Raw genomic sequence first — 25,881 nt, 5'->3', positions numbered from 1 at the left:
CAGTCTTCCCTGGTGATGCCAGAGGCCCGTAGACCATGACTCCTGGCCTGGGTCTGAATTCTTGGGGTGATAGGATTGGAACGCTCTTTCCAAAGTTCACACCCTCTTAGTCCTCAGGAATTAGAGGAGCACACTTGGCTGATAGACAATTACCCCCCTCCCCCCACCACCAACACCAACACTCAGGTCAGGTTCAGAACCTGAGCTTGGAGGTGGGCGCCGATGAGGTACAGAACGGGGAGTTCATCGGCTCTGGAAGAGTGCTGACCCCATGCACAGCACCAAGGTATGCATTTGACACGCGTTACCCCCAATCCTATGGGGTAGAGCCTGTTGTTATTACCCCCATTTTAGAGATAAGGACACTAAGGCCAGGAAACACAAATTCCTTATCCTGATTTCGGGTCAGGAGACCTAACATGCAGCCCGTGCTCGTTTAGCTTGGGCCTTTCTTATCACCGATGAGATGATTTTTAAGAGCGTATCTTTGGTTTAAAAAAAAAAAAAAAGATTTCTGCCCTGTGGGCATGTCTGGATTTCTCTTCAATGCACAATTTTTCATTAGCGCCAGGTGCGGAAAAGGCTGGGGTTGTTTGAAAGAGACACGTATATTTTGGGAGGACAAACCATTCCCGACGTAGCATCGGGTCGTGGCACCTCGCATGTACCGAGGGCAAACTTACGACACACATTATGCTGAGTGCTTCACAGCCGTTACATTTCACCCTCCAGTTGCTGCAGGGAGAAATCATCACCTTTTCCATCTTGTAGTTGAGGACACTGAGCTTATCTGGATCATCGGCCCCACTTCATAAACAGCAGGACCAGCTCTAAACGTGAATCGCACACCACGGCCCAGAGCAAAACCCAACCAGCCTCCTTATTTTTGTACAGCTCACGAGCTAAGAATAGGTTTTACACTTTTAAATGACTGGGGGAAAAAAAATCAAAAGAAGGCGAATATTTCACAACTCATGAAAATTATCTGAAATTCAAATTTCAGTGTCCATAAATAAAGTGTTACTGGAACGCAGCCATGCCCATCATTTACATATTGTCTGTGGCTGCTTTCGAGTAATTGCGGCAGAGGCCGTATGGCCTGCAAAGCCTAAAATATTTACTACCCGGCTCTTGACAAGAAAAGTTTGCCTGTCCCTGTTCTAAAGCAGGATCCTGTTTGAAACCCTTGTTCCAAAGTTTCCACGAAACCTCCGAAGGCCTGAGTCACAGCCCGAGCGCTAGGGTTTCTAAAGCCCTACCCCTCGGAGTGAGGCCAGACAAGACATCTAAGTCATCAAACGCCTCTTGGGTTTCACCGCAGAATAAGGATCATCACCACACCCTGCCTGGCTCCGAAGGCTGTCAGTGGATGAAAACATGATAATGTATATGAAAGCATTTTGTAATCTGGAAAGCACTCTATAGAAATGGGAGGGATTACTGCATTATTTGGTTCAGGAAAAGGAGGTTGGTATGAGGGAACGAAGCCAGTAAGTGCAGAGGAAGGGGGTGGAGGGGAATTCTACTTTGCTTTGGCATGATTCATTAATAAAACAGACCAAACCTGCTAGAAATGGCCTTTGGCATAAACCCTAGCCCCCTGGCTCATGTGGTGGTTTCTTTGGCCTTGCACAGTGGAATCCACCCTCAAACATTCATATTTGAGGCCAGTGCCTCGGCCCTGAAACGGCTTGGGCTGCCGCAGGGGGCGGGGGTGGGGGGCTTCCCAGGTCCACCCTTCTTCCCAAGGAGTGGGCTTCCTCCTCAGCGGCTCTTAAGGTGCTAGGAAGACATCCTTGCCCCCAAACATGCCCTGCTCTTCTGTTTTCTTGTTTGCAAAATTGCAAGAACTTCACTTCTATCTTTATTCCAAAGTTGTTAAAACAAATATTTCTAGAATAGGCTACCCTTCAACCCTATTGGTTATGTCTATAGTGTTTAGCAAGTTAGTTGATCATTTGTTCAACAAATATTTACCAAGGTCCTCCCATGTGCGGAGCAAAAGGAGGAAAATTCGGGAAGTAGATCAGTGCTTCCCCCAGAAAGGAGGCAATCCGAGGTCCAAGCAGGGGAGGTGAGGAGGGCGAAATCGAATCTGGTGCCATCACCACTGTGCTGAATCGACCCCATTCTTCAAGGTGTCTAGGAAATGAAAGGTGGAGAAGAAAGTGCAGCAGGAGTCTCAGGAGGTATGGTTAGGTTCGAAAAGTTTTGTAATATAGGAGGGCAGGGGTATGAGCCAGGTCTTGAGTCCGAAGGGATAGTTGGATCTGCCGCCTGGTAACTCCGGGGTGGGGGTGGGGGGGTCCGTGGCTGCAGTGAGCCCCCTCCCACTAACAGAAAACCTGCTGTCCTGTTGGCTCTGAGCACGAAAGCCAGGCTGGAACCCAACGGCAGCCCTGCTCTCCTATGCCCCCCGCCTGGATCCCCCTGCTGGCACGGTGCACGCCTGACACTCAGCCGATCTTTTAAAAGTGAGAGACAAACAAAACTGTGTGCGGAATTGGATGTTTATTTCCACCATCTGCGTGGCAATACAAGTTCAAGTTATAATGGCATCCGCTCTCCACCAGTATTAGGGAACCATTTAAACATCCACAGCCATTTACTGATTATAAACACACACTGAAAAAAAGGCGGCAAGTGGCATGTGGCCCCACACCTGCTGCCTTTGTGTGCGTCAGTCAATTTCATGCCTAGGAAGCGCTGGGCTCCGTGGGGATGGCGATAGAAGCAGCTTGGTTGGTTGTGAGTTTTTCTTTTTTTCCTTTTTTTCCCGAGGAACAGCATACACCAAGTTATAAACCAACCCCAAATACTCTTATTACAGATAGATAGGAATCAATGCGACAGAGACAATGATCATAAATGCAAACCACAAATGCTGTATTTCCTAATGTCAAAAGGTCCATTTGCTTCCAATTAGTAGATTAAAACTAAAGAATATTTTTTTTACTGGCCTTCCAGAAAAGTTACAGGGGTCACTGTGCAAAAGGCTCCTCTCTCTCTCTCTCTCTCTCTCGGCCATCGAAACCTCCCACAATCACCCCGGAAAATTGAGTCACTAGGCAATGGCAAGTAGGTCATAAATTGGACATGGGAACAGCAGGTGTGGGAAATTGAAGGAACAGAGAGAACTTGATGCATTTTACAGGCAAGAGAAAATTTACCCCAAAGCTGTGAAAATGGTCTCTGGATCAACTTTTTATCTTGCAAAGGGCTTCTTCACCTCCTTCAGACCTGCCCCTGCCCTGTCATGGGTCCGCTGGAGGCTTCAGCCTCAGTTCTGACCTTAATTAGCTGTGTGACTTTGGGTCCTCATTCTCAGAACCTGTTTTCTTACTGGGGAAAGCTGAAGGGGGTTGGGGTGGTGGTGTTCCATTAGACCAGGGCGTTCCTGGGCCTTTGGATCACCCATTTTCCCCTTAACTTCTGCAAGGAGAGGTTTTGGCTTTGTTTGGCTTTGCTTTGTTTTGCTTTGTTTTGTTTTGACTGCTTGTTTGTTTGTTTTGCCCCCTGACAGCTTTCTTAGTGCAAGTACTTCCTGCATTTATGGTGTAAAGGACCCATCTATTGCCTTCACCAAATTTTTTTTGGAGCGGGGAGTGCAGAATAGCTCTCTCAGCTTTTTATCTGGTCAAAAACTCCAAATACTTCCTAAGAGTTCCTTCGTCTTTCTGATGTGATCCAGGAGACACATCAGGCTGACTCCTGCCACAGGAGGATCACACTGACTGCTCTGATCAGTCCCAGGGGGCCCTCTCTGCCTCCCTTTTCCTCTGAACACTGGCTTTGAGATAGCACTCTAGTTTCCACTGCTCATTAAGCCTGGCTGACTGGAACCAACATAATGGCTCGATGAGCCTTCGATACATTCATTTAGAATAAGGGTTCCCTCTCTATAGCTAGAACAATTACCCCCACTGCCTCGTAGGCCTAATGCACTTTGGGGTTCTAATTCACAGCGTTATATGAAGGAAGTGGGCATTGAAATTGTACACGAGTTCGGACTGAAGTCCATTTCTTAGGTTAACCAGCAGGTAAAACTGTGACTTCTCCAGTGTCCTGGGACATCTGTAGGATCCCATGCAGAGCACGACTATCCTCCACGAATCCAGTATCATTAGTCGGTGGAAAAGTTGTTGGAAAAACACCACCTCACATGTTTTGACTCTCCTCTCTCTGTGCTGGTCACATTTTCACTGTTCCTTGTGTTACTTCTCACCTTTTCCCCATTTCCACTAAAATCTACCCCTAGGAAATCTTATTTGGATCCTGACTCAACCGTAAAAAAAGAAAAAAAAAAAAAGGTAATTAGAAAAATGGACACTGACAGTGTATTTGATATCAAGGTATTCATATTAATTTTTTTAAAGAGTGATAATGGTATTGTGAGTTAAAAAAAATGAGTCCTTTACTTTAGAGATGCCTGAGATTTAGTTTAGAATAGGGTGGTGTAGGGGACACAAACTGCACTTGAGTTTGTAAGTGTCGAAGAGTGTGATGGATACGAGGCTTCATTACACAGTTCTCTCTGCTTTTGTATACGCTTGGAATTTTCTATAATAAAAAGTGTTTTTGTTTTTTGTTTTAAATAACCCACTCCTAGGGAAACATGATAAACTCATCTACATTAAGATGTCACTAGCTGGTAAGTATAAATATAGTTATCTGATTTCTCGGTGTACCTGCATTTTACCAGGAGGAAATAGACTTATGGCAGAGCAATGAATCCAACAGTGGCAAGTCAGGAAGGGTCAGAGGGCACGGAGGGGAGGCAGCCGGGCCACGAGGAAAAAGGCCGCTTGAACCAAGAACTCTGAATACAGTTCCAGTCTCTGTGTTCTTTTTTTCATCTGACCTAATAGGCTTTAATAAAGATCAGGCTGATGAACACGGCTGCATATTAAAAAGATTGTTTCTGGTGTTACTTTACTGCAGATACCGCCCAGTTCTTGCTAACCGCCATGTAAAAATAGCGACTGAGCCCTTGCCATATATCAGACTCTCTGCTAGGTACTTCACACACGTGATTAAGAGGATCTTTATTAACCCTTTTAGATATTGTTGCCCCTATTTTACAGACGAGTCAAAAGTGGCTTGTGCAAGGCCCCTCAGCCCAGGTGAGGTCTGCGTCTTAATGACTTCACGGTCCCTTTGCGCCTTGAACACAAACTCTTCCTGGAGGTTGGTCATTGGATGATTTCCTTCTCTCACAGAGTATGGACCACTTCTCAAAGTTGAGCTAAATTATTAAGCCTTGCCGCATACTCAAAAACATTAATTAGTATTTTAAACTATGAAACAGCTAACAAATGATGCCACATTAAAATAAGAATCTGTGATGGCCAACACGCGAAAGATCAATTAGGCTAATGAGGAATCATACTGTGGATTGGTATTACTTAAACGGTAGTAAGCGGGTGCCCTCGGGGTTTGGCCTGTTTAGAGCAAGGGACAAGAGGGGTGGGTGATGAAGCCGACTGGAATGGTGGGCAGGGGAGTATAGCCCACCCCGTAGGCCACAGGTGTCTGAGGCTGGAGTCTCTGGGAAGCACGGGCTGAGACAAGCACCTACCTTTCGTACTTAAGAGTACAGAAGGTTTATGGGAAGTAATAATGCCTGTCGGAGACAAGGGGGAGAAGGAGGCGGGAGCCGGGGGAGCCATCAGGCTGCGATGCAGGCCCCATGAAGTCCAGCCAGCCCTGTGGGAGACGCTGAAGCAAAGACAGCCCCTTAGAGGAATCCTACGTTAGACAAAAAGCCGGGCCCTTGTACCACTGCCTTGCTCAGAATTTCCCCAAAGGGTGTGACTTTGGCTCCACAACTGAGCTTTGAGCTAAACCTTGAAGGAGCTCACAGCAGGGAGGCTAAGCACGCTCCCCGGCAAGCTGGGTAGGAAGTCTTTTCTTGAAGGAGGTCTGAGCAGCAGTACCTCGGTGTCGAGCCCCATTCTGATAGTGGAAAACCACAGAATAGTTCCAATCAGACATGATGAGACTGCACATATGGTTATGTAAATATTCACCAGTGCCTATTGAATCGTTCCTACGACAAATATTTGAGTGTCTGTCACGTTCCAGGTACTTTTTAGATGCTTGGGATACATGAGTGGGCAAAACAAAGATCGCGCTCTGGTGGAGCTGATGTTCTAACCAGAGGGAGAGAGACAAACAATAGGGCACAATAAATACCTAAACTACTTAGCGTGCTGGACTCTTGCTCCTGTGTGGTCCATGTGCCAACAGTATCACCTAGGCGTTTGCTAGAAATGCTGGCCTTACTCCAGACCTACTCATTTCAAATCTGCATTTTAACGAGAACCCCAGGGGATGCTCATAAGCACAGCACAGTTGAGGCTTCACTCTCAATTTTAAGACAATCTTGAGACACTGTTAGAGCGGGGGAGAGAAATATAGTGTTAAAAAGGATCGTCCGAGTAGACGTCACTGGAAAGGAAAATTTTGATTAAAAAAAACGAAGGAGGTGAGGCCTTTAGCCGGGCGTCTGGGCTGAGGAGTTCCCAGGCAGGGGGAATAGAGGGAGCCAAGGCCCTAAGGCAGAGGGTGCCTGCGGTGCTTGAGGAAGAGCAAGATGGCCAGTTCGGCTGGAGCGGAGGAGGCCAAGGTGAAGAACAGGAAGAAACGAGTCAGATAAAGGAGGGAGGGTAGGATGGCCACATGCCGTTGAACCTTTGGGGACAGCAGGGACTTTGGCTTGTACTCGGTCATATGGGATCGGAGTCTGAGCAGATAGCTGATAGGATACAGGCCTTAAAAGGATCACCTTGGATGTGGGATTCACAACAGACTGCAAAGGGGCATGGAGAGAAAGCAGGGAGGCTTTCGAGGAGGGCGGGGAGCAGGGGGAAATACTGCGAGAATCCCGACAAGAAACGCTGATGGTTCAGATGCGGCTGGTAGCGGGGGAGGAGGTGAGCAGGGGGTTTGATTGTGGATAACTTTAGAAGGTAGATCCAAAATGATTTCTTGATGGATGAGATGTAGGATGTGAGGAAGAGGTTTTTTTGGCCTGAGTAATTGAAAGAACAGAAGTGTATTCAACTGAGGAGGAGAAGGCTGTGAGTGGAACAGGGTTTGGGGGGAAAAGATCAAGGACATCACCTTGGCATGAGGAAGACGAATGTCTAACAGATACCCAAGAGATGATTAGGCAGTTTCATAGGAGTGTGGAGCTGAGGAAAGAGGTCTACTAAAGATGTAAATTTGGGAGCCTTCGTCAGTCATTCTACTGAATGTGCAGTCATCTAAGAACAGGGCTAAATATAATGAGCTGCTGGCTATTCCAAACACTTTAGTCAGATAATGCAACTGATGTGGAAGTCACTGTGGCATGAACGGTTACTCTTAACTCTCTCTTGAGCTGTGATCCGAGTTCAGGTGCATAAAATAGTACAAGCATCTTAAATGTGGTTCTTAAAAATAATTCCTAAGTGTAAATGCAAAACAAAAAGAAATTCATAAAAACCAAAATAGAAACACTCTGGAAAAAAAAAAAAAAAAAGAGATGGTCAGGGGCGCCTGGGTGGCTCGGTCAGTTAAGCATCTGACTTCGACTCAGGTAATGATCTCCCGGCTTATGGGTTTGAGTCCTGCGTGCTGGGTCAGGCCTGGGTCAGCCCTGTACTGACAGCTCAGAGCCTGGAGCCTGCTTTGGATCCTGTGTCTCATTCTCTCTCTCTCAAAAATAAATAAATGTAAAAAAAAAATTTTTTTTAAAAAGAAGGTCATGTAAAAATCAACTACATACTTTTTAATTTCCACTGGAGAATGGGCAAAATTCATTGATGACTCCCCCTCAAAAAAAGTTCTAATACATTCACTAGAAAATGAATATAATTTAAATCTAGTACAAACTAATTTTATGCTGAGCATCATAGCAGTTATTAACAGAAAGTGCTATTTCAGGCAGTGAGTTAAATCTTTACATATATTACCATCTTACTTAACCCTCAATCCTGTAAGATTGTACCCATTTCACATATGACAGGACTGATATTCAGAAGTTAAATGTGAGCTCACATGGCTAATAAGTACCCGTGCAGAGGTCCAGCTCCAAATCAAATTAGAAGTACCTGCAGAATTCAAACATCACAATTTAAAAATGAAACCTGAAGAAGGAAGTAATACTATTTCATTTCTTTTCAAATAAAAGTGCTTCGTTTAGAAAAGATTCTGTACTTGTATGCATCCAGCTTTCTATGGGCAATAAATCCTCTGCAAAAGGTTGGAGTGTCATCGCCTTCCTCTTTTAAAAAAAAAACAAAAACCTAGCCCCCACCCCCATGACTCATGATTCTCATTGTAAGTATGACTTTTCTTGCTGACTGATACTGATGACTGAATCAAAAAAATGAGCAAGTAATTGGTATCAGTTATCTGTACTTCCAGATTTTATCTATAGCAATGATTAGGTAAAATAATGCACTGTCAATGACTTATTAAAAATTTATTTCATGTAATAAATTATATAATTCATTTCTATTTTTAAACAGTCTACACCAAAAATATTTTTTGAAACATTTTTCTTTTAGTAAAACGTACAGGGTAGCAGGCTGACATCACTTCACTTCTAGTAGGTAAAATCCCCTTGCAATTATACAGTCAAACATAGCTTTTCCTCACATGTCTCTAAAAGTTCAAGTTGACACCACTTGATAAAAACAAGGCAGCATAACATAAACATTTCCAGATTTTTGCCTAAGGCCTTAGATTGAACTGAATATTAGGTGGAATATTACAAAGACATACTCGGCAGCCTTGAACTCATCATCTTACGTGTATACACACACCATATGGCTACAAGGAGCAGGAAAACAAGAAAGGCACAAAAGGACACAGTGGGGAAGTCTCAGACCTGTACATCAACAATGGCCATAAGAGACATATAACCAACACGATGTGACACACAAGGAAGTTATTTACAGGAATTTTTTAACTCTAACAGCATATTCATGGTTTTTATTAAATTATTCAGAGGATATCAAACTTCTGCAATGACCAAACTTCTGTGTACACACACTGGATTAATTTTTAGTTGCAAAATAAAGTCGGCCTCACGAATGCAAAAACATAACAAAACCATTGAAGGGCTTGGGAGAAATTAGTAAATGGGAAGAGAAAACTCAAGTGTAATCTGAATGATACTCATCAGAGTTTGCTGTTGTTACTGTCAAATGTTGGCTATTTTCCTCTTTGAAAGAACACAAGAATTTGATTCTCGTGATGAGCTACTAATTCAATAAAGCAATATCACTGGTTTAAAAAATTTGCCTTTATTTAATTTAAATTTTACACCTATCATAGGTATATAGTCTAAAAATAAAAACACATCCAAGAGCTTAGGCCTCAATGAGAGTGTTTTGGGGTGCTGGGGAGAAATGCCAGAAAAAACTTAATTTATATTTAAATTTACCATTGTGTCTATCAAGTGCCTACTGGCTGAACAGAACTGTAGTCAATAATTCACACTCTATAACTTCATTCAACTAATACAAAAAGCTAAATAGAAAGATTTATAGTTGAACACCGAGTTCCTAAGGCTGGTATCACATATCATTCCCTGATAGAGCAAGAATTCATCAACAGAGGACATAGGAGCCAAATTGAGAGCTGGATTTTAAAATACCTTTCCCTGCTGTGCGTATAAGTAACACATTGTGTAGTGACCTAAAGAATATTCTGTGTTACTCAATTTTCTTTTCTGGGAAGACTACCACAGTCCAGTGACTTTAAGAACCAAACTCCAAAAACTCTACCTGAGAGCCTTAATAAGGGCAGCTGGGTCATGATTGGAAAATCTATCAGCCGATGCCCCTCTGCCACAGTTCAAGGGTAACTAGGCCAATTATGAGGCTTACCCAATGGTACCAATAATTTAAAATAAATAATTGTACGTGTATACTTTTTTACACTTACACGTGAAAATGGGCGAGAGTGAGTGAAAATGATGCTTGGCTGGGAGCAAAGGAAACCTACGACACCCCTTCAAAAACTCTTGTGAATTCCAGGACCTCAAGGTCAGATTTAAACCAGCAGGAATAGGGCTGTTATTCCAAAACCTCCGAAAAGAAAGAACTAATAATAAAAACTGCAGCTGATTTTATGCACCAGGAATGAAATGTTACAACACATCTATCATTCACATGTGGGTTCATGTAATTTATCTTCAATTAGAATTATTATCTATTCAGCAGCTGAAGCCCAAGAAGTGCTGATACACTGCAGATGAGAAAACATTTGCTGGTCTCTCGGCTCTGGCCTTCTCCAGCTAAATGATGAGCACACAATACAGATCACTCGTTCTATAAAACAACCTTGGCTCACGTGTCCAGTTAAGCCGTGCCGCCAGCACGTACATTTGCAACATCTCTTCATCCCGTCTCGTGGACCCCAGAGGCTCCGCTGGGGCTCTTCAGCTTGATTGGTTCTACAACTCGGTCCCAAATTCACATAAAAAAAAGCCTCACACAACCTTTTAATCCAGGATTTACTCCTCTGAAATGTATTATTGGAGCTATAGCTAAAATATTTGAACCCCAAGGATACGATAATTTAAAAGTAACCTTTACGATATTTATAATTGAGTACTTTATCTCCACAGCCTTGACTTCCAAGGTTGTCAAGCTAGCGTCAAAGTACTTTAACTTCCGCGTCGATGGGAGTGGCGTCCCTCTGAGCTCGTGTTTACCGCAGTTTACACTCTACCAAATCAACAGGGAAGAAGACAACCCGGAAACAAAGGCAGCATTCTCGACTGCAGTGTTCTCAAAAGCACGTTCAGTGGGATGTCAGTAGGCGTCTAGCTGAAAATAGGGGTTTCATCTTCGGATAAGGACACACTCTAGCTGGTTTCCAACCGATTCTTTGAGCCTTTCATGTGCCGAGAGGCAGGTTTGCAAGGGCCCCAGATTATCTGCCTCTGAACATTTATCCCCGTGAGCACCTCCTAGGAACACGGCTCCACAGGGCAGGTCTTGAGAAACATGGCTTTGGCATTTTGGTGTTCGGAGACTTCACTAATCCCTCGGGCTTTGAGACCATAGTCTAGTTCTTAAAAATAAACAACACAAGTAACTGTGATAGCCGGTAAGTCTGGAGTAGCAGACTCAGAAACTGAGCGTGTGGGCAGGGAGGGGAGAACACACCTGTTTATCCTCCTACAACATTTTCATCTCCCCAGCAAAAATACGTCCCCAGATTCCCAGGTTAACCGCTCCTGATAATGGCTGTGCACAACACCTGAACGAAATAAACAACATACAAAGGCCGCTTAAAGCAGAAACAGTGGAATAAAGTTTCACTTGCCCAAATGGGGAAATGAACAAGTGCCATAAAATCTCATGTTTACAACCGGTAACCCTGGTTATTGCTTACGAGTCTGACACCGTACAGGTGCCTGGGTGGCTCAGTCAGCTAAGCATCTGGCTCTTGACCTCAGCTCAGGTCACGATCTCACAGTTTGTGGCTTCAAGCCCCTGTTGGGCTTTGCACTGACAGCTTGGAGCCTACTTGGGATTCTCTCTCTCTCCCTCTCTCTCTCTGCCCGTCCTACACTCATGCTTTCTCTCTTTCTCTCTCAAAATAAATAAATACGCTTTAAAAAAAGAGTCTAACACTGTATAATTTGATAACATTTATAGAGCTTTCTTCTTTGAAGCACTACTGAATAATTAAAGTTGCTATGGCAAACTTCTTTACTTGAGGAGTTCGTTTACTTTCGAGTAGGATTTCTTGACCTCAGTACTACTGAGATTCGGGGCTGGATAATTCTCTGTCTGGAGACGCTGTCTTGTCCATTGTATGGTGTTGACGGTACACCCGCGGCCTCAACCCCTGGATGTCGACTGCACTCCACAAGTTGTGACAACCAAAAATGTCCCCAGATGTTGCTTAGATATAAGCAAATCATCCCCAGTGGAGAGACATTGCTACCGAGTGCAAACTAAAGCTTGACTCCGCTTCCCTGGGCAATGTCCATTTCGCAGGCATACTGTGACTTAGACACATCAACGTCTTGTAAATAGTAGCATCAAATCTTTCTACCTTCTCTGTGACCAGAAACATAAGTAATCTGTGTGTGAATGATAGAGAATGGTTAGAAGGAAGCAGGCTACACATTTCGAAAGCAATCAAGAAGTAATTTTACTGTCCTGTAAGAATTATCGGAATCCTAATGCGTAACTGACAAATAGGATAACAATTAGGAAAATGTTAATTGTGTACTATCTGTTAAGGATCATAATGACTGAGGCGGTCTAAGAGTAAAAAAACTAACAGTCAACAGCGACTAGCTCCGATCACATTCTAGTTCTCCACCAAACATTCTCCACGAAATTCTCAATTCAAAAACCTAAAGTCTTGTCTTTAAACCGCTTATTTGTACTGCAGCCTCGTCACTTCTTTCAAATTATCAAAGAGAAACCTCTCACATGTCATGAAGAATTCTGGTATGTGTCAAGAAGCACATTATCTAGTTTTAAAGCCATTTCTTCAATATCCACATTTTCAGTTCTGTCATAATTGTCAACTCCAGACACATGACTCTCTTTATTTTGTTCTTTCCTTACTGCCTTTAAACACTTGTCAAGTCTCTTTATGAACAAGTCCACATCCTGCGTCTTCATTCCAATGGCTGCGGCAGCATTTAGGTAAGCACAAGGATAATTATTTGTATGCGACATAAAGCCTTGGAAAGTGTAGCCACTCACGGTTTGCACAGACCCAAGAGGCACAACCCTGAAAGAGAAAAGATTCAGCAATTTAATATGTCTGGTGATGCTAACAGAATATCACTCATAAACAAAAGATATCTGTGTTACTAAGCCTTGTATCTACTTATTGAGAAGTTTAAAAACAGTCATAAATCATGACCTATGAAAATACACTGTGGCAGCCTTAAAATAAAATTATGCGATACGTTGCTGTTTTACATAGAAAAGTACTGCCTGGAGAGTACCGCTCACTCATCTTCTATTAAGGAGCCATAACCTCTTTAATACCTGCAAATACCTTTGTACCTTCTTCAAAGAGAAAAAAGAAAATGATTTCTGTCTTGGTACCAACTATGGAATCTGACTTCACATATACCTACCTCAATGAAATACTGAAATTTGTAAGTCAAACCACTTTGGTTAATTGTGTATTGCCTCAAAAAATCAACAAACTAAAATCACACCCATCTGATCTGTGCTGTGCAATGGAGAGCTGTAAAGCAAAGATCCAGAAAAAACTATGCACCCGCTCACAGTGGATGGTGGTCAGCAATCGGTATATTCAGCAATGGCACGTGCATTTCTTAAGCTAGATTTCATTAGCGAACTTGATATAAGCAGATTTCTACCAGTATTTCTTTCAAAAAAATAAGTCAATTAAGGTCAATCTAAACAAAAAGACAAATACTGGCGACACTAAAAGCAAGGCTAAGAAAACCACTTTAGAAGTGTCAAAACTATGCTGTGTATAGACAGAGTTCATCAAGGTAAAAGCTGAATTAATATAAGATTTTTTTCTCTTAAAAAGTTGTCCTTTGATGTGAAATCTCTAATCTCTGGTAGTCAAGAGAGAAATGCTTTCATAGAAGCATGTAAAGAAGAGTACTTAGGGCAAGATATTTCTTTTCAAGTCATTTTTCTCTGACCTCATCAAATATAAAATGAAAAATGAAATTCATTTTTAAGCCGTGCATCTATAAGAGAAAAAAGTACACTTTTCAAAGGTAGCACTTAGACAAGAATTGCATAACCTTTTTAGTTCAGGAAATGGGCTTCTCCTTAAAAATGTTTTCATCTAAATTTAGTAATGAAGATGACTTATCTCTAATACCCTGACGTGACACCACTGAAGATTATCTAACAAAGGAAAATAAAGATAAAAACGTATAGAGACAGGCGATGTAACTTTGTTTCTGTAGCTCTACGAAACAGACAAGATCCCGATCTCCCTGAGGCTGTTTCCGGCGTGGGCCTTCCACAGGCGAGCTTTCATAGCACCACACGTTTTCCATCTCTTCATCCTTTCACTCATGACAAATCCTCAGATGCACCTCAGCATATACACGGGGGACTGTTGTTGAGGAAAGGTACTTTTCTACAGGCAGCTTGGAAAAGCCAAATAAATCCAGCCTCTTTCAGACACACTCACCTGGCTCCAGACACCTGTCTGGTAAACAGCATTGAGCCAAGCTGAGTGACAGCTTTGTCTTCGTCGTCACCTAGTGTCTTAAGTGTCATGGCTGAAAGAGAACAAAGGATCCCAGTGTACTTTGGTTCACCAGCACACAATCACTCAGAAAAAAAGTACTTAATGAGGGAGACCTGACTTAGGTGTGTGTGCGTGTGTGTCTGCTAAAGGACACATAACATAAAATGTTATCATCTTAACCATTTTTGAGTGTTCAGCTCCGCGGTGTTGAACACACCCACACTGTTGTGCAACCATCCCCACCACCCATCCTCGTCACTCCTTCCACTCCAACCCTTGCGAGGCTGGGACACTGTACCTCCATTCTCCCCTCCCCTCCAGACCCCCAGCAGCCACCATTCCATTTTCTGTCTCTAGGATTCTGACTACTCTAAGTACCTCATACAAAAGGAATCCTACATTCTTCGTCTTTTTGTAACTGGCATGGAGATATTACTTTTTATTCATTGTCAAGGGGCATGATTTCACGTTAATGCACTTAATAAATCTTAATAAATGCAGACAAAAATTTGTTAATGTAAACGAACATACTCAGAATCAGAACAGAATTTCCGGATCACCCTTCTGAAGAGTGAACATTCCAATTAAATAGACGGGACGATGACATGATCAATATGGCAGTTTATTCAAATTCAACCATGTTTTAAGAACTTATAAAATGGGAATGTGGGATATTTTCAGCACATACATAAGGTTATGTAAGATCAACTTCTGCATATATAAATGAGAATGATCTTTCTGAGGTTACATGAGTAAACTATGTTCTCACCACCACTACTAGCTACCATTTCCTGAGGACTTGACTTCCCACACTAGATACTTTACAATCTCAACCATTCTTTAACAATTTTGCATGTGAGGGATCACTGTCTCTATTTTACATAGATAGGGGAAAGGAGGTGAGAGGTTAGTACATAGCAGAGTTGTGATTCAAAATCATACCATATCATCTTCTGTAATATAAACCAGCAAAGGACTAAATGGGATGGGTTTTATTATATATTGGTGGCATATATAATTTGTTATATATTAATATATATATTTAATATATTTTTAAATATTTAATATATATTATATATTTTTCATGGAAGCCAACTCCTGCAAAAGGCTTCAGTTACAAATGATTGTTTCCTAACTTTCCTCAGATATGCATGAAATATGAAACATTCCACTATATATATATTTGCAAAAGGGAGAATTATGAAGCTTAAAAGCTAAATGCATAAAAGTCAACGTTCATATTAACCTGTTAGTAGCCTTTGTACTACATAACAAAAATATATAGTCCTTTTACAAAGGAAATTATCATAAATATGGAGTTCTCTAACATAAAGACAATCAGGAAAACAATCACAGCATTAAAAACAATATAGATTTAATTTTTAATATTACGGTGTTTTGTTAAATGGTGAACATTTTAATAGAGTTCTTACTAGTGACTAAATTATTTTGGTTAGAAGCAGGAGTCAAAGTATCTTTTTCTGTATATTCTAATATTGATTTGGATTCTTTCCAGTGTATGGTTTTTCATCTCAGGAATACATTAAAGCATTTCTAAAGGCTAACTAAACCTTTTCAATTTACAAATTAATAATGTAATGAATTTAGAAATATCATTGTAACCAGAAAGAATTCATACTCTTTCTAGAAATACCAGGTCCCTGCTGGGGATGGTTATGAAGCACTGATTTTTTTTTTCTTAAGAAAAATATATTACCTAAAGATATGGGATTGTGAGGTGTATGCAACAGTCTTTCATTGTAGGTTTCTGACAGCTTCTTTAGTTGGCTGGACAAATATGAAAACATTTCCTGCAACAACAAAATGTTACATTTATTTTTTTTTAAAGATTTTTAAGTAATCTCCACACCCAACACGGGGCTCAAACTCACAACCTCAAGATCAAGAGTTGCACATTCTATTGACTGAGCCAGCCAGGTGTCCCCAAAATGTTACATTTAAAGAAAATCAAATGAATGCTTACTGAAACTTGCCAGATTTAATAAAACAAAATCTGTTTGGTGTGGTATCTGTGCTGTAAATTAACTCATTTCTGTGCCCTGGGAGCCAATTCTTTCCTTTGATACAATATAGTGAGATTCAAAGCCGCCACAATTATCAGAAACCACAGGATTTAGGTGAAGAAGGCAAAGGACCGGCAGATTTCCTGCTTTGGGGATATTATGGAGCTATCACAAATCCGTCCTCTCTTCCGAACCTCCAGGGCTACCACTCTGGTCCAAGCTGCCATCACCCTGTCCCCTGGACTGCAGCAGTAGATTCCAAATGATTTCTCTGTTGACTTTCCTGCCCCTCTACAATCTGTTCTACATGCAGAGGCCAGAGCAGTCTTTGAAAAGCATAAATCAGATCATGTCCTTCTCAATGATTCCCGTCTCTAAGTACTGAAAACCCAAACTCTTCACCTATTAAGGCCCCAAATGATCTAGCCCAGCCAATGTGCCCAACTCAGCAACTGTCATTCCCCCATTTAGTATAGCGACAGCCACATCAGCCTTCTTTGCAACCACCAAACACAGCAAGCTCATTCTGGTATAAGAACCTTTGCGCCTGCTTCCTCTAGACACAAGACAGTGCTTCTCCCAGAATGTTCGATAAGCCCTCCCTTTATTATTTGCCTATTAAAGTCCTCCCGGTCTCCCTCCTACAACCACTACCTATTTTGGTTTCTTCACTATACTTATCACAATCTGAAATTACCTTATTTATTAGCTTAAATGAATACTTCCTGTGACTACCTACTCGAATGGGAAAACTTGAAAGCAGGGACTTTGTGTTCTTCACTACTGTTTTCCAAACACCAAGAAAAACGTGCCGTACTTTTAGTATGTACGTAACATTGGAAAAAGTAGTTTAAAATGCATTTCCTTCAAATTGCACAAACTCAATATTAACAACTCCCTCAACTCAAAAGAACATAGCAACTCAAAACAAAAAAAAATTGTGTTCTTGGTCCTACTCTGGAAAATAATGTATACCTAGGAGTAGAAAATAAAATAAAAATATTTTATAAGTATAGTTCCATGTGCACATGTATGTAAGCAGTTTAATAAAGTCTAATAAAATAAATAAATCTTAAATTGGCAACTGTTTGACCTAAAATTATACTTTCTTCTAGTAAGCCCTTTATAAAGTGTTGAAATAAAAATCTGACCAAATAAGTCTTTCCTGAAGAAGCCCATTTGCCCTGACCTCCTCTAGTCACAGTCAAAACACATAAACTCTACAGATACACTAAAGGGCCAAGGGCCAACAAAGTACCAGGTGTAGACAGCAGGAAATGATACTTGTCCTACTTCGAAGGCTGCAAAAAGTGCTTCAGTTTTCTCTAAGGTAAGGGTTGAATAGTCTGATTCTACTCAATCCATCTTCTGTTAAGATTAAGAAGAAGAAAAGTCCTACCAAGTTTGTTAATTATTAATGAGTCTACTTAAGAGCACAAACATTTTTTTACACAGTATATTTTGTGCTCTGACCTGAAAAAAAATTTTAAACTAGTAGTCATTCTTAAATTTTTAGGCTATTATATAAGATCAATTGTCTCAGCATGTCAGAATTGTGAAATCTTAGATCACTAAAATAAACTGACTTTTTTATATTAGAAAACTTAACATCCATATTGGTCATATCTAATGAAGTTACGGGGAAATGTTACTGTTAGATGTAATAAACCTTTCTCTTTCATTAAAAAAATAGAGTAGGGACGCCTGGGTGGCTCAGTCGGTTAAGCGTCCAACTTCAGCTCAGGTCATGATCTAGCAGTTCATGAGTTTGAGCCCCACGTCAGTCTCTGTGCTGACAGCTCAGAGCCTGGAGCCTGCTTGGGATTCTGTGTCTTCCTCTCTCTTTGCCCTTCACCCACTTGTGCTCTCTCTCTCTCTGTCTCTCTCTCCGTCTCTCAAAAATAAACAACAAAAAAAAAATAGAGAAGTAATTAAGGAGGCAAATGTCCTCACCACTTGCAAACTGTAAAGAGCTGTTTAGGCAACTTTTCTTAGACATATAAAGATTTCTTGGCCCCTCCTTCTTAAACTACTGTTCTGATACTCATTTCAGAAGGTGAAACAGTAAGAGAATCAAATGGAATGCAAAGATCAAGAGTTTTTCTGACAACTGGAACAATTCCTAATCTTTTAGTACTATACCAGTAGTAATGAACAGTAGAATTTCTGGATTTCATTTACATATTTTCATCTACTATAAAGTAACTAGGTCACTAATCCAAATGCTCTGTATTGCTTAAAAAAGAAAAAAGCAGTCACATTTTAATTTAGATGTTAACTGCTGATTTTTCATCATCTATATTATACACCAAAGTCTTAATCTGCAACTGTCTGTCTAACTCTCTTAGTCTCAAATTCAATTTCTCATAAGCAGAAACAAATCTGATAGCTAGGAAATGCCTTTTATTAGCCTCCTACATCTTCCACCCTAAGAGTAACAGCAAAATACTTACTTCAGTGATGAGGACAAATGTAAAATATTATTCTATCCAGTATGGCTACCACAAGAATCACCAATGTGAACACACTCGTAAACTAAGAAGCCTGACGAGTAATTAATATGTATTTATTTGTACTTAGCTATTTCCAAAAAAAGAGGAAATGTTTCCCTAGTAACACCCCTAGAGGGTGCTTTTAAACTTACTGATGCATACATGGCTATTAAAAAACTGAGATTCTCCTAATACTCAATTTCTAATACTTTAACAAATCACTTTTAACCAGTTCTACTGATTGCTAATATCACTAGAAATCAGTTTTACCTAAAACTTTAGACTACAAACATAATGCTAAGGTACATCTTTAGACTACAAACATAATGCTAAGGTAACTAAATCTTACATATAACGAGTATGGGAGTAATTACACAAAAAAGAAAACATCTGTGAGTCAAGTTCACATCCATCTGCAAATATTTCGTGTAAAGGGTTATGATAGGTAATCCAATAAGCAAAGAAGCTTAAATATCTTAACGTGCAATACACTGAGTCCTACAATATCTGACAGGTTAAGGCCCTCAATGTTCTCCCATTAATATCACTACATTTAAAAAATATCATTTGGAAGGCTGTACCACTATTTCCTACACTACTACTTAGCTAAGCAGTTTTTTCCTGATATATTAAAGGTACTACAAAACCTGCACTATTTTTTTGCCACAGTTAAATCTATAACTGACATTTATTATAAAATACTTCTGTAAAGGGAGAAATTTATAAGTACCCAAAGCAAATGTATATAGAAAGATCTTACTTAAAAGAAATGAAATATTATTGATTTTCTATGTCTTTTGTGCTGTATTTAACTTAATTTTAAAAGACTCTTCACTAGAGATAAACTGAACTGCATACTTGAATGCTAATGTCAGCTATATTTCTAGAATAAAAATACAAAACTTTACACCATAGTTCAAGATGTTAATGGAAGGGAAGCTGAATTATATTAAGCATTATCTTTCACATGGCCTTTTGTAAATTGATTTGCAGCTGTAAAGCCCAACGTTTAGCCTATCCCTCCCCATAACCCCCAAATGTGCATAATTCACTGAATTTTAAGGGAAAATATCTTATGTAATGTTTTCAAAACATACTGTTTCTTGTTACAAGATAAGATGAAAACAGAGCTTCAAAAATTATTATAATATGTCTTACAAAGTAGGTAATAGATCGAAAGGGAAACGTAACAAGTGGTCTAACACATCCATGGTACCATGAAAGGATAGGTGACAACAGACCGCACGTACAGACCCATGCACACGGAGGTCCCCGTGTGCACATGCCAGCACGGAATGCAACGTGCTGCTCTGGCCATGGCCAGCGGCAAGGACCTGGGTGCCCTCAGCAGGCCCTACATCTCAGGCTAACGCCCTGCTTTCAAACTCCTCTGTGGAGGCTCCATAACCAGGCCTGAGATCTGACACTCTGGTGGAAATTCAACTACTCCACTTCTGGGACTGCAAATCTACTCAGGTTCCCAAGCTTAGCTCTGTTAGAGAACAGCATCTGAAGCTGTATGTCTGATGTTCTTTCAGAACTTAGCTGGTCTTCCAAGCCCAGCTAGCAAGCGCTGGCCACTGGAGCGGCCCTTCCGCTGTCACTCCTCATCCACCCTTGGCCCACTCAGCAGATACTTGCAACGACGAATGATTATGCACGTGCCCTGTTCGGCAAAGCACTCTTCTAGAAGGAAAGCTAAGCAGAATGCTGGCCTTCTCTGGAAGCAAAGAGAAGTCAGGAGAAACTTCTAAGACTGATCCTTCTTTTTGCAGAGAGAAACCCATAGAAATGGTGTCTTAAATTTTAACCCCTTTCTCAAAGGGTTCTTCAGTTAAATTCATGGCCATCTCTCCCCTCAGTGAAGCAGAATGTTGATCAGGAAGGGGCTAAGGGCACAGGTTCAATTCACACGCCGAGTGCCAGTCTCTCTGATCCTTTCACACTTCAAAAAAGAAGGCTTGAGAAGGAATGGCTTCAAGCTGAGTTCTTGTCTGCCTCTACTGTGAAAAGATAAAATGCTTTCTGAAGAGATACACTAGATGAAATAACCTCTAAAAATATCATTGTGGTGAATAAGGGCACAGAATAAAAAAAAAAAATCCTAAGTTTTCTTTTAACACTCCTTTTTTAGTACGCAATAACACCGATAATATAAAAAGGAGCTCTCAGTGATGGTATATAAATAGCTCCGGCTGAAGCAAAATAACTTTGCCTCAGCTTCTCCAGAGCCGAACCGATAAACTATCACGATTAAATTTTCACAGTTCAAAAGCAAGTCCATTTAAACAAAAGAGGCCCTGACTTCTGCAACAAATCCAATAAAAAAACAATATTTATGCCACATACATGCAATTAGGGCTCATGGAGGACGTCCAGATTCTTCAGTGAAGAGCCCTGCCTGTTGAATGAAGTTGTTAAAGAGTAAACTTTTATTCACTCACAATGACAGGGTTCTCAAAGGAGTACTTTAATACTTTGAAGATTACTACTACAGGTAGTCTCTAAGAAATTCTACACGAAGAATTTTAAACATTAGTCTTTGAGGTTTTTACATACCTCCAGTAGCGAAGAAGAGAGGGTCCCGAGATCATCATTTTTATGGCTCTGATGCCTAGCACAGAGCAGGAAACCATGCCCCCAGTGCTGGACGAGCGACTGGAAGCAGTGGGAAGGGAGTGGTTAAGACACAAAGCGCAGAGGTGTTAGAATCACACAGACCTGGGTTTCAGTGGCAGTTTTGGCACTTCTTGTGCTCTTTGGAGAAGTACCTAACTTCTTTGAGCCTCAACTTTATCTGTAAGATGGGGATAATACCTACCTCGTAAACTTGCTTTAAGTTGTACATGAAATAATGAATATAATAAACCTAGCAGAGCTCCTAACATACAGCAAACATTCATAAAAATGCCAACTTTCCACCCACCTACTTTTCCCTCCTAAAAGAGCTTTCTGGTTAAAATAACTAACATCAGCTGGCAGGACTCCATAAACACATGCCAACACCCCATAGCTATAATCCTATTCTTGTCGTCCTGTGCATTCCACTCTATTCCATCCAGATAAAAGGAAAAGAAAAAAGTTCCGGATGTTACAAAGACAAGTACTTCTTGACATCTGAGATGGAGCCATCCAACTTGTAAATATCACTAGACATAAAATTAGTCTCATAAAATATTTGTTCGATGATTAACAAAGAACAAAGTCCCAATGAGAAGCAGAGCAGGGCTACCTGCTGGATCTATTCACTTGTTAAGCTACATATTCCTACAGGTCACTCTCAAGGCAGGTGGATTTTCTATGCTGAGCAAACTGTACACGCGCATGGGTGTTTGGAATCATCTAAATGTAAGTGAAAAATTTAAAGTCAAACCCTAAATGTCAGAAGTCAGAAGAACCATGGCATCACAGAAATTCTTAGATTCCGAAAAGATGACAGAGCCCCTGTAAGATCAACAATTCCAAACTCCTACGGTAAGGAAATAATTCTGGAAGAGGAGTAGCCTGACATAGCACCTGTTACACACAGCAGGTTATCACCATTTTAACTCGTTCCTTTTCACAAGTTATGGTGAGTATTGAGAAATGCTGAGAAATATTCCTATGAGAACATCTAGTTCATAACGTCAGTATCAAAAATTATTTGCTCTCTAACTGGAAGATACTTACTCCGCGTAAAACAAGAGATGACCATGCCAAAGTAAACCTAGGTGTTCCCTAATACCTCCCGTTAGTTCATTCAACCAACATCTGAAGAGCATCTAGCGCCTCAAGCAAAGGATGCTAAGCCCAGAGGGATGAATGCAAGCTCCAGGCTGGACACTCGTCTCCCAGACTCCCCGTCCAGAAGGACCAAGTCTCATTTCACACCCCTGATGGTGATTTCTGGGGGGTATGCACTCAGATAATCAGTTTAATATGCTAGCTAAATAAACTTAACTACAAAATCACTCAAGACTGATATTAGTTTATTACAGCAAATACATAATTTTATCAGCTATTATCATATATAGTTTCAATTGAAGAACAGAAATAGGAACTACTGAACAGTACCCTTATTTGATACTATAACAGCATATAAAAATTGTTAAGGTTTCAGGGCGTCTGGCTGGCTCAGTTGGTTAAGCATCTGACTTCAGCTCAGGTCCTGATCTCATGGTTCATGGGTTCAAGCCCTGTGTCGGGCTCTGTGCTGACAGCTCGGAGCTTGGAGCCTACTTCAGATTCTGTGCCTCCCTCTCTCTTTCTGCCCCTCCCCCCACTTTCTCTCTCTCTCTCTCTCTCTCTCTCAAAAATAAATAAACATAAATTTTTAAAAATTTTTTAGAAGTTTCTATCTATATGATAAACAATAATCTTTAAATGTCTAACTTAAAACTTGATGTAATAGTCTTCTCAGAGATCTTGTATTTCCAAAAATGAATTTTTAGCCAAATCTGCAGAGGGACCATTAGAAGGCAAAGAGCAACAACAATACAAGAAAGGACTATAACTAGGACAACTAAAGAGATCAGAAACAGATAACTAACAAGTTATATTTTTAAACCTTTGATATTTTGGGATATTTATATAGTCCATCTCAAACTCCATAAAATATTATCTACCTATGTACTAAAATGCTAAAAAGTTATGTTTCTTCTCCAAGTTTCTGTTATAGATACAAGTGACCTGTGTGCCTCCAAAATAATGGGTTTCAAACTAGGATGCGCATCAGATTTATCAGGGAAGTTTCTTAAAGATGCAGTTGTCCTATCGCTTCTTGGCCTTTTGGCTAAGATCAAATGTAAAAATGCAGTTGTCTTAGCCCCACTCCAGACTTACTGAATCTGAATTTATCATAAAGGAAAGTTAATTTTATGAAGTGATCTAGAACAAACTCTCTTGGAACTGCATAGGACTTTGCTTTCTAGACCCAGTCTAGAATATCCTGTAAGTAGGGCACTTAGGTGGCTCAATTGGTTGAGTGCCTGACTCTTGATTTTTGGCTCAGGTCATGATCTCACAGGTCCCTGAGATCAAGTCCCACATCAGGCGCTGACAGTGTGAAGCCTGCTTGGGACACTCACTCTCTCTCTCTCTCTCTCTCTCTCTTTCCCTCCCTCCGTCCCTCCCTATCTCTCTCTCCCCCTCTCTTTCTGTCTCTTCCCTGCTTGTACTCTCTCTCTCAAAATAAATAAATGAAAACTTTAAAAAAAATACCCTGTAAGAGTTGTACAGGTAGTTTAGCCATCCAGTCTAGTTTATGATGACACCATAAGAGTCTAATAAATGCACAAGTTGTACCTTCATAGAACAGATGCCACTTCGTCAGGGAGGCTTTCCCCAACCCTCCCAAAACTGGGTTAGGTGCCCCAGCTGGGTTGGGTGAAACATGCTCTCATATCTTCTGCTTGTCCTTACATAAAGCCAAACAGATTTGTAATTATTTATTTAACATCTAGATTTCCCCCAACTATAACTTCCATGAGGGTAGAGACTACGCGAGTCTCACTGGTGAATTTAACCTTAGGGCCTAAGCATAAACATTTCTTTGCCTGAATAAATGAACAAGCAAGGTCCAATACTGCCAACATAATGTGGGGGCCAGACTATAAAGGATCATGATGGCAGGGTAAGCTTTGTCTTGCAGGCAACCAGAACTCAAAGCAGAATAACTTGGAAAACTTTAAAGTATTAACCTGGCACACTCATTTACAACACAGCAAATGAGAGTAGGCTACAGATTAGAAGGAGAATTAGTAAATTCCTGTAGCCATCCAGGGGTGATATGGTAAGGGCCTGAGCTAGGGAGCGGTAGCAGTGGAAGGGAAAAGGAGAAAATGAACGTTGCGAAACATTAGGAAGGACTCAGGGGCATAAGAGGAATCACAAGTATCAGTGTCAGAAATGTAGTTTAAAACGAAAAAGGGAATTTGTTGGTTCATCTACAGCCAAGTCTACAAGGAGGCATGGCTGGATCCAGAAACTCAGATGATTCTTAGTTCTGTTTTCCCTCTTAGATTTTCTAGTCCCAAGAAGGCTTTCTTGGTGAGGCCAGAAGTATGGCAGGTGAGTAATAAGATCATATGCTTACAGTTTACTATCTGCAAAGCAGCAAACCCCCTCTCTCTCAAGACTCTATCAAGTCTGCTGGAAGGAGTCGACCTCCACATGCCCACCTGTGAACCAAGCTAGCCGGGTCATATGCCCACTGCTCCGACAAAAGGAGGAAAGAACACTGTAACTGACAGTCCCACTGGGATCACCTGGAGTCAGGGAGGGGCAGCTCCCCATCAACAGCGATTCTGTACAAACAAAATACCTTACATCCTTTCTAAAATACAACTGAGCTTTTTTGGCCAGGGTTGCTAAATCCATTCATTGCCTTTGCCTCCTTTGCGTATTGGTAGACATAAGTCTTCAGATTTATAGCTATGTAAGATAACTACACAGCTACCAGGCTAGATTATTTATCCATATAGGAAAAAAGCAGCAGAGTTTAGAGGTTAAGATAGAGGATCAGAGGCCCAATTGCCTAGCGTTAAACCCATGGCCCACAATTTACCTCAGACACATTATTTATCCTTCCGTCTCCCGTAAAAATGAGGATGACAGAAACACCTCACAAAAAATCTGCAAGTTCAAATGGCTTTTCCATAGCAAAACAACCAGTTGTAGGAGAGCTAAGACCCACGGGCACTTAATACAACTAAACTCTCATATGAACAATACAAACAGGCGATAGTTTTGCTCATCTATAAACAGGTCTCATCTGTCATACGGAAAAGGCTCCTTGGAAGATTTGTTGAGGTCTTCTCTTAACTACAACAATCTATTACCGTGATGATCAGTTCGGGGAGTTGATCAAACTGGAGTTTCAGTCAAATCATTTGGAAATGTTTGTTAGGTTTATTGAGGCATAATTTATATACAGTAAAGTTTCGGAGGCCCAGTTTTCAGGGGTTCACGTCTATGAGTTTGGACAAACCTATACAGTTATGAAAACACTCCCACTCTCAAGATACAGAACAGTTTACTACCCCCATGAGTCCCCTCGCTCAACCCAAGACTCTGACAACCACTGATCTCTTCTCCGTCATGATATGTTTTTTGCCTTTTTCAGGATGGCATACAAATGAAACCATTTAATATGTATCTTTTGA

General features: G+C 40.9%; 1 protein-coding gene across 1 annotated transcript in view; it reads right to left on the bottom strand.

Annotated features, from left to right (window-relative positions):
• Positions 1-8,455: 8,455 nt before the first annotated feature.
• The window catches only part of SEPSECS (Sep (O-phosphoserine) tRNA:Sec (selenocysteine) tRNA synthase), a 37,365-nt gene continuing 19,939 nt past the window's right edge, over positions 8,456-25,881 (bottom strand). The window contains exons 9-11 of the mRNA XM_019453582.2: positions 15,941-16,034; positions 14,164-14,254; positions 8,456-12,759 (exon numbers count right to left, since the gene is read on the bottom strand). Coding sequence (XP_019309127.1) covers positions 12,456-12,759; positions 14,164-14,254; positions 15,941-16,034 — 489 coding nt within the window. The 3' untranslated portion in view covers positions 8,456-12,455. The remainder of the gene's footprint in view (positions 12,760-14,163; positions 14,255-15,940; positions 16,035-25,881) is intronic.

Source organism: Panthera pardus, unplaced genomic scaffold, assembly GCF_024362965.1.
Source record: "Panthera pardus isolate Hobbes unplaced genomic scaffold, ASM2436296v1 HiC_scaffold_13, whole genome shotgun sequence".
Classification (NCBI taxonomy): Eukaryota; Metazoa; Chordata; class Mammalia; order Carnivora; family Felidae; genus Panthera; species Panthera pardus.
Note: the sequence above shows the minus strand (reverse complement) of the source record. Positions and strands in the feature narration are given on the sequence as shown.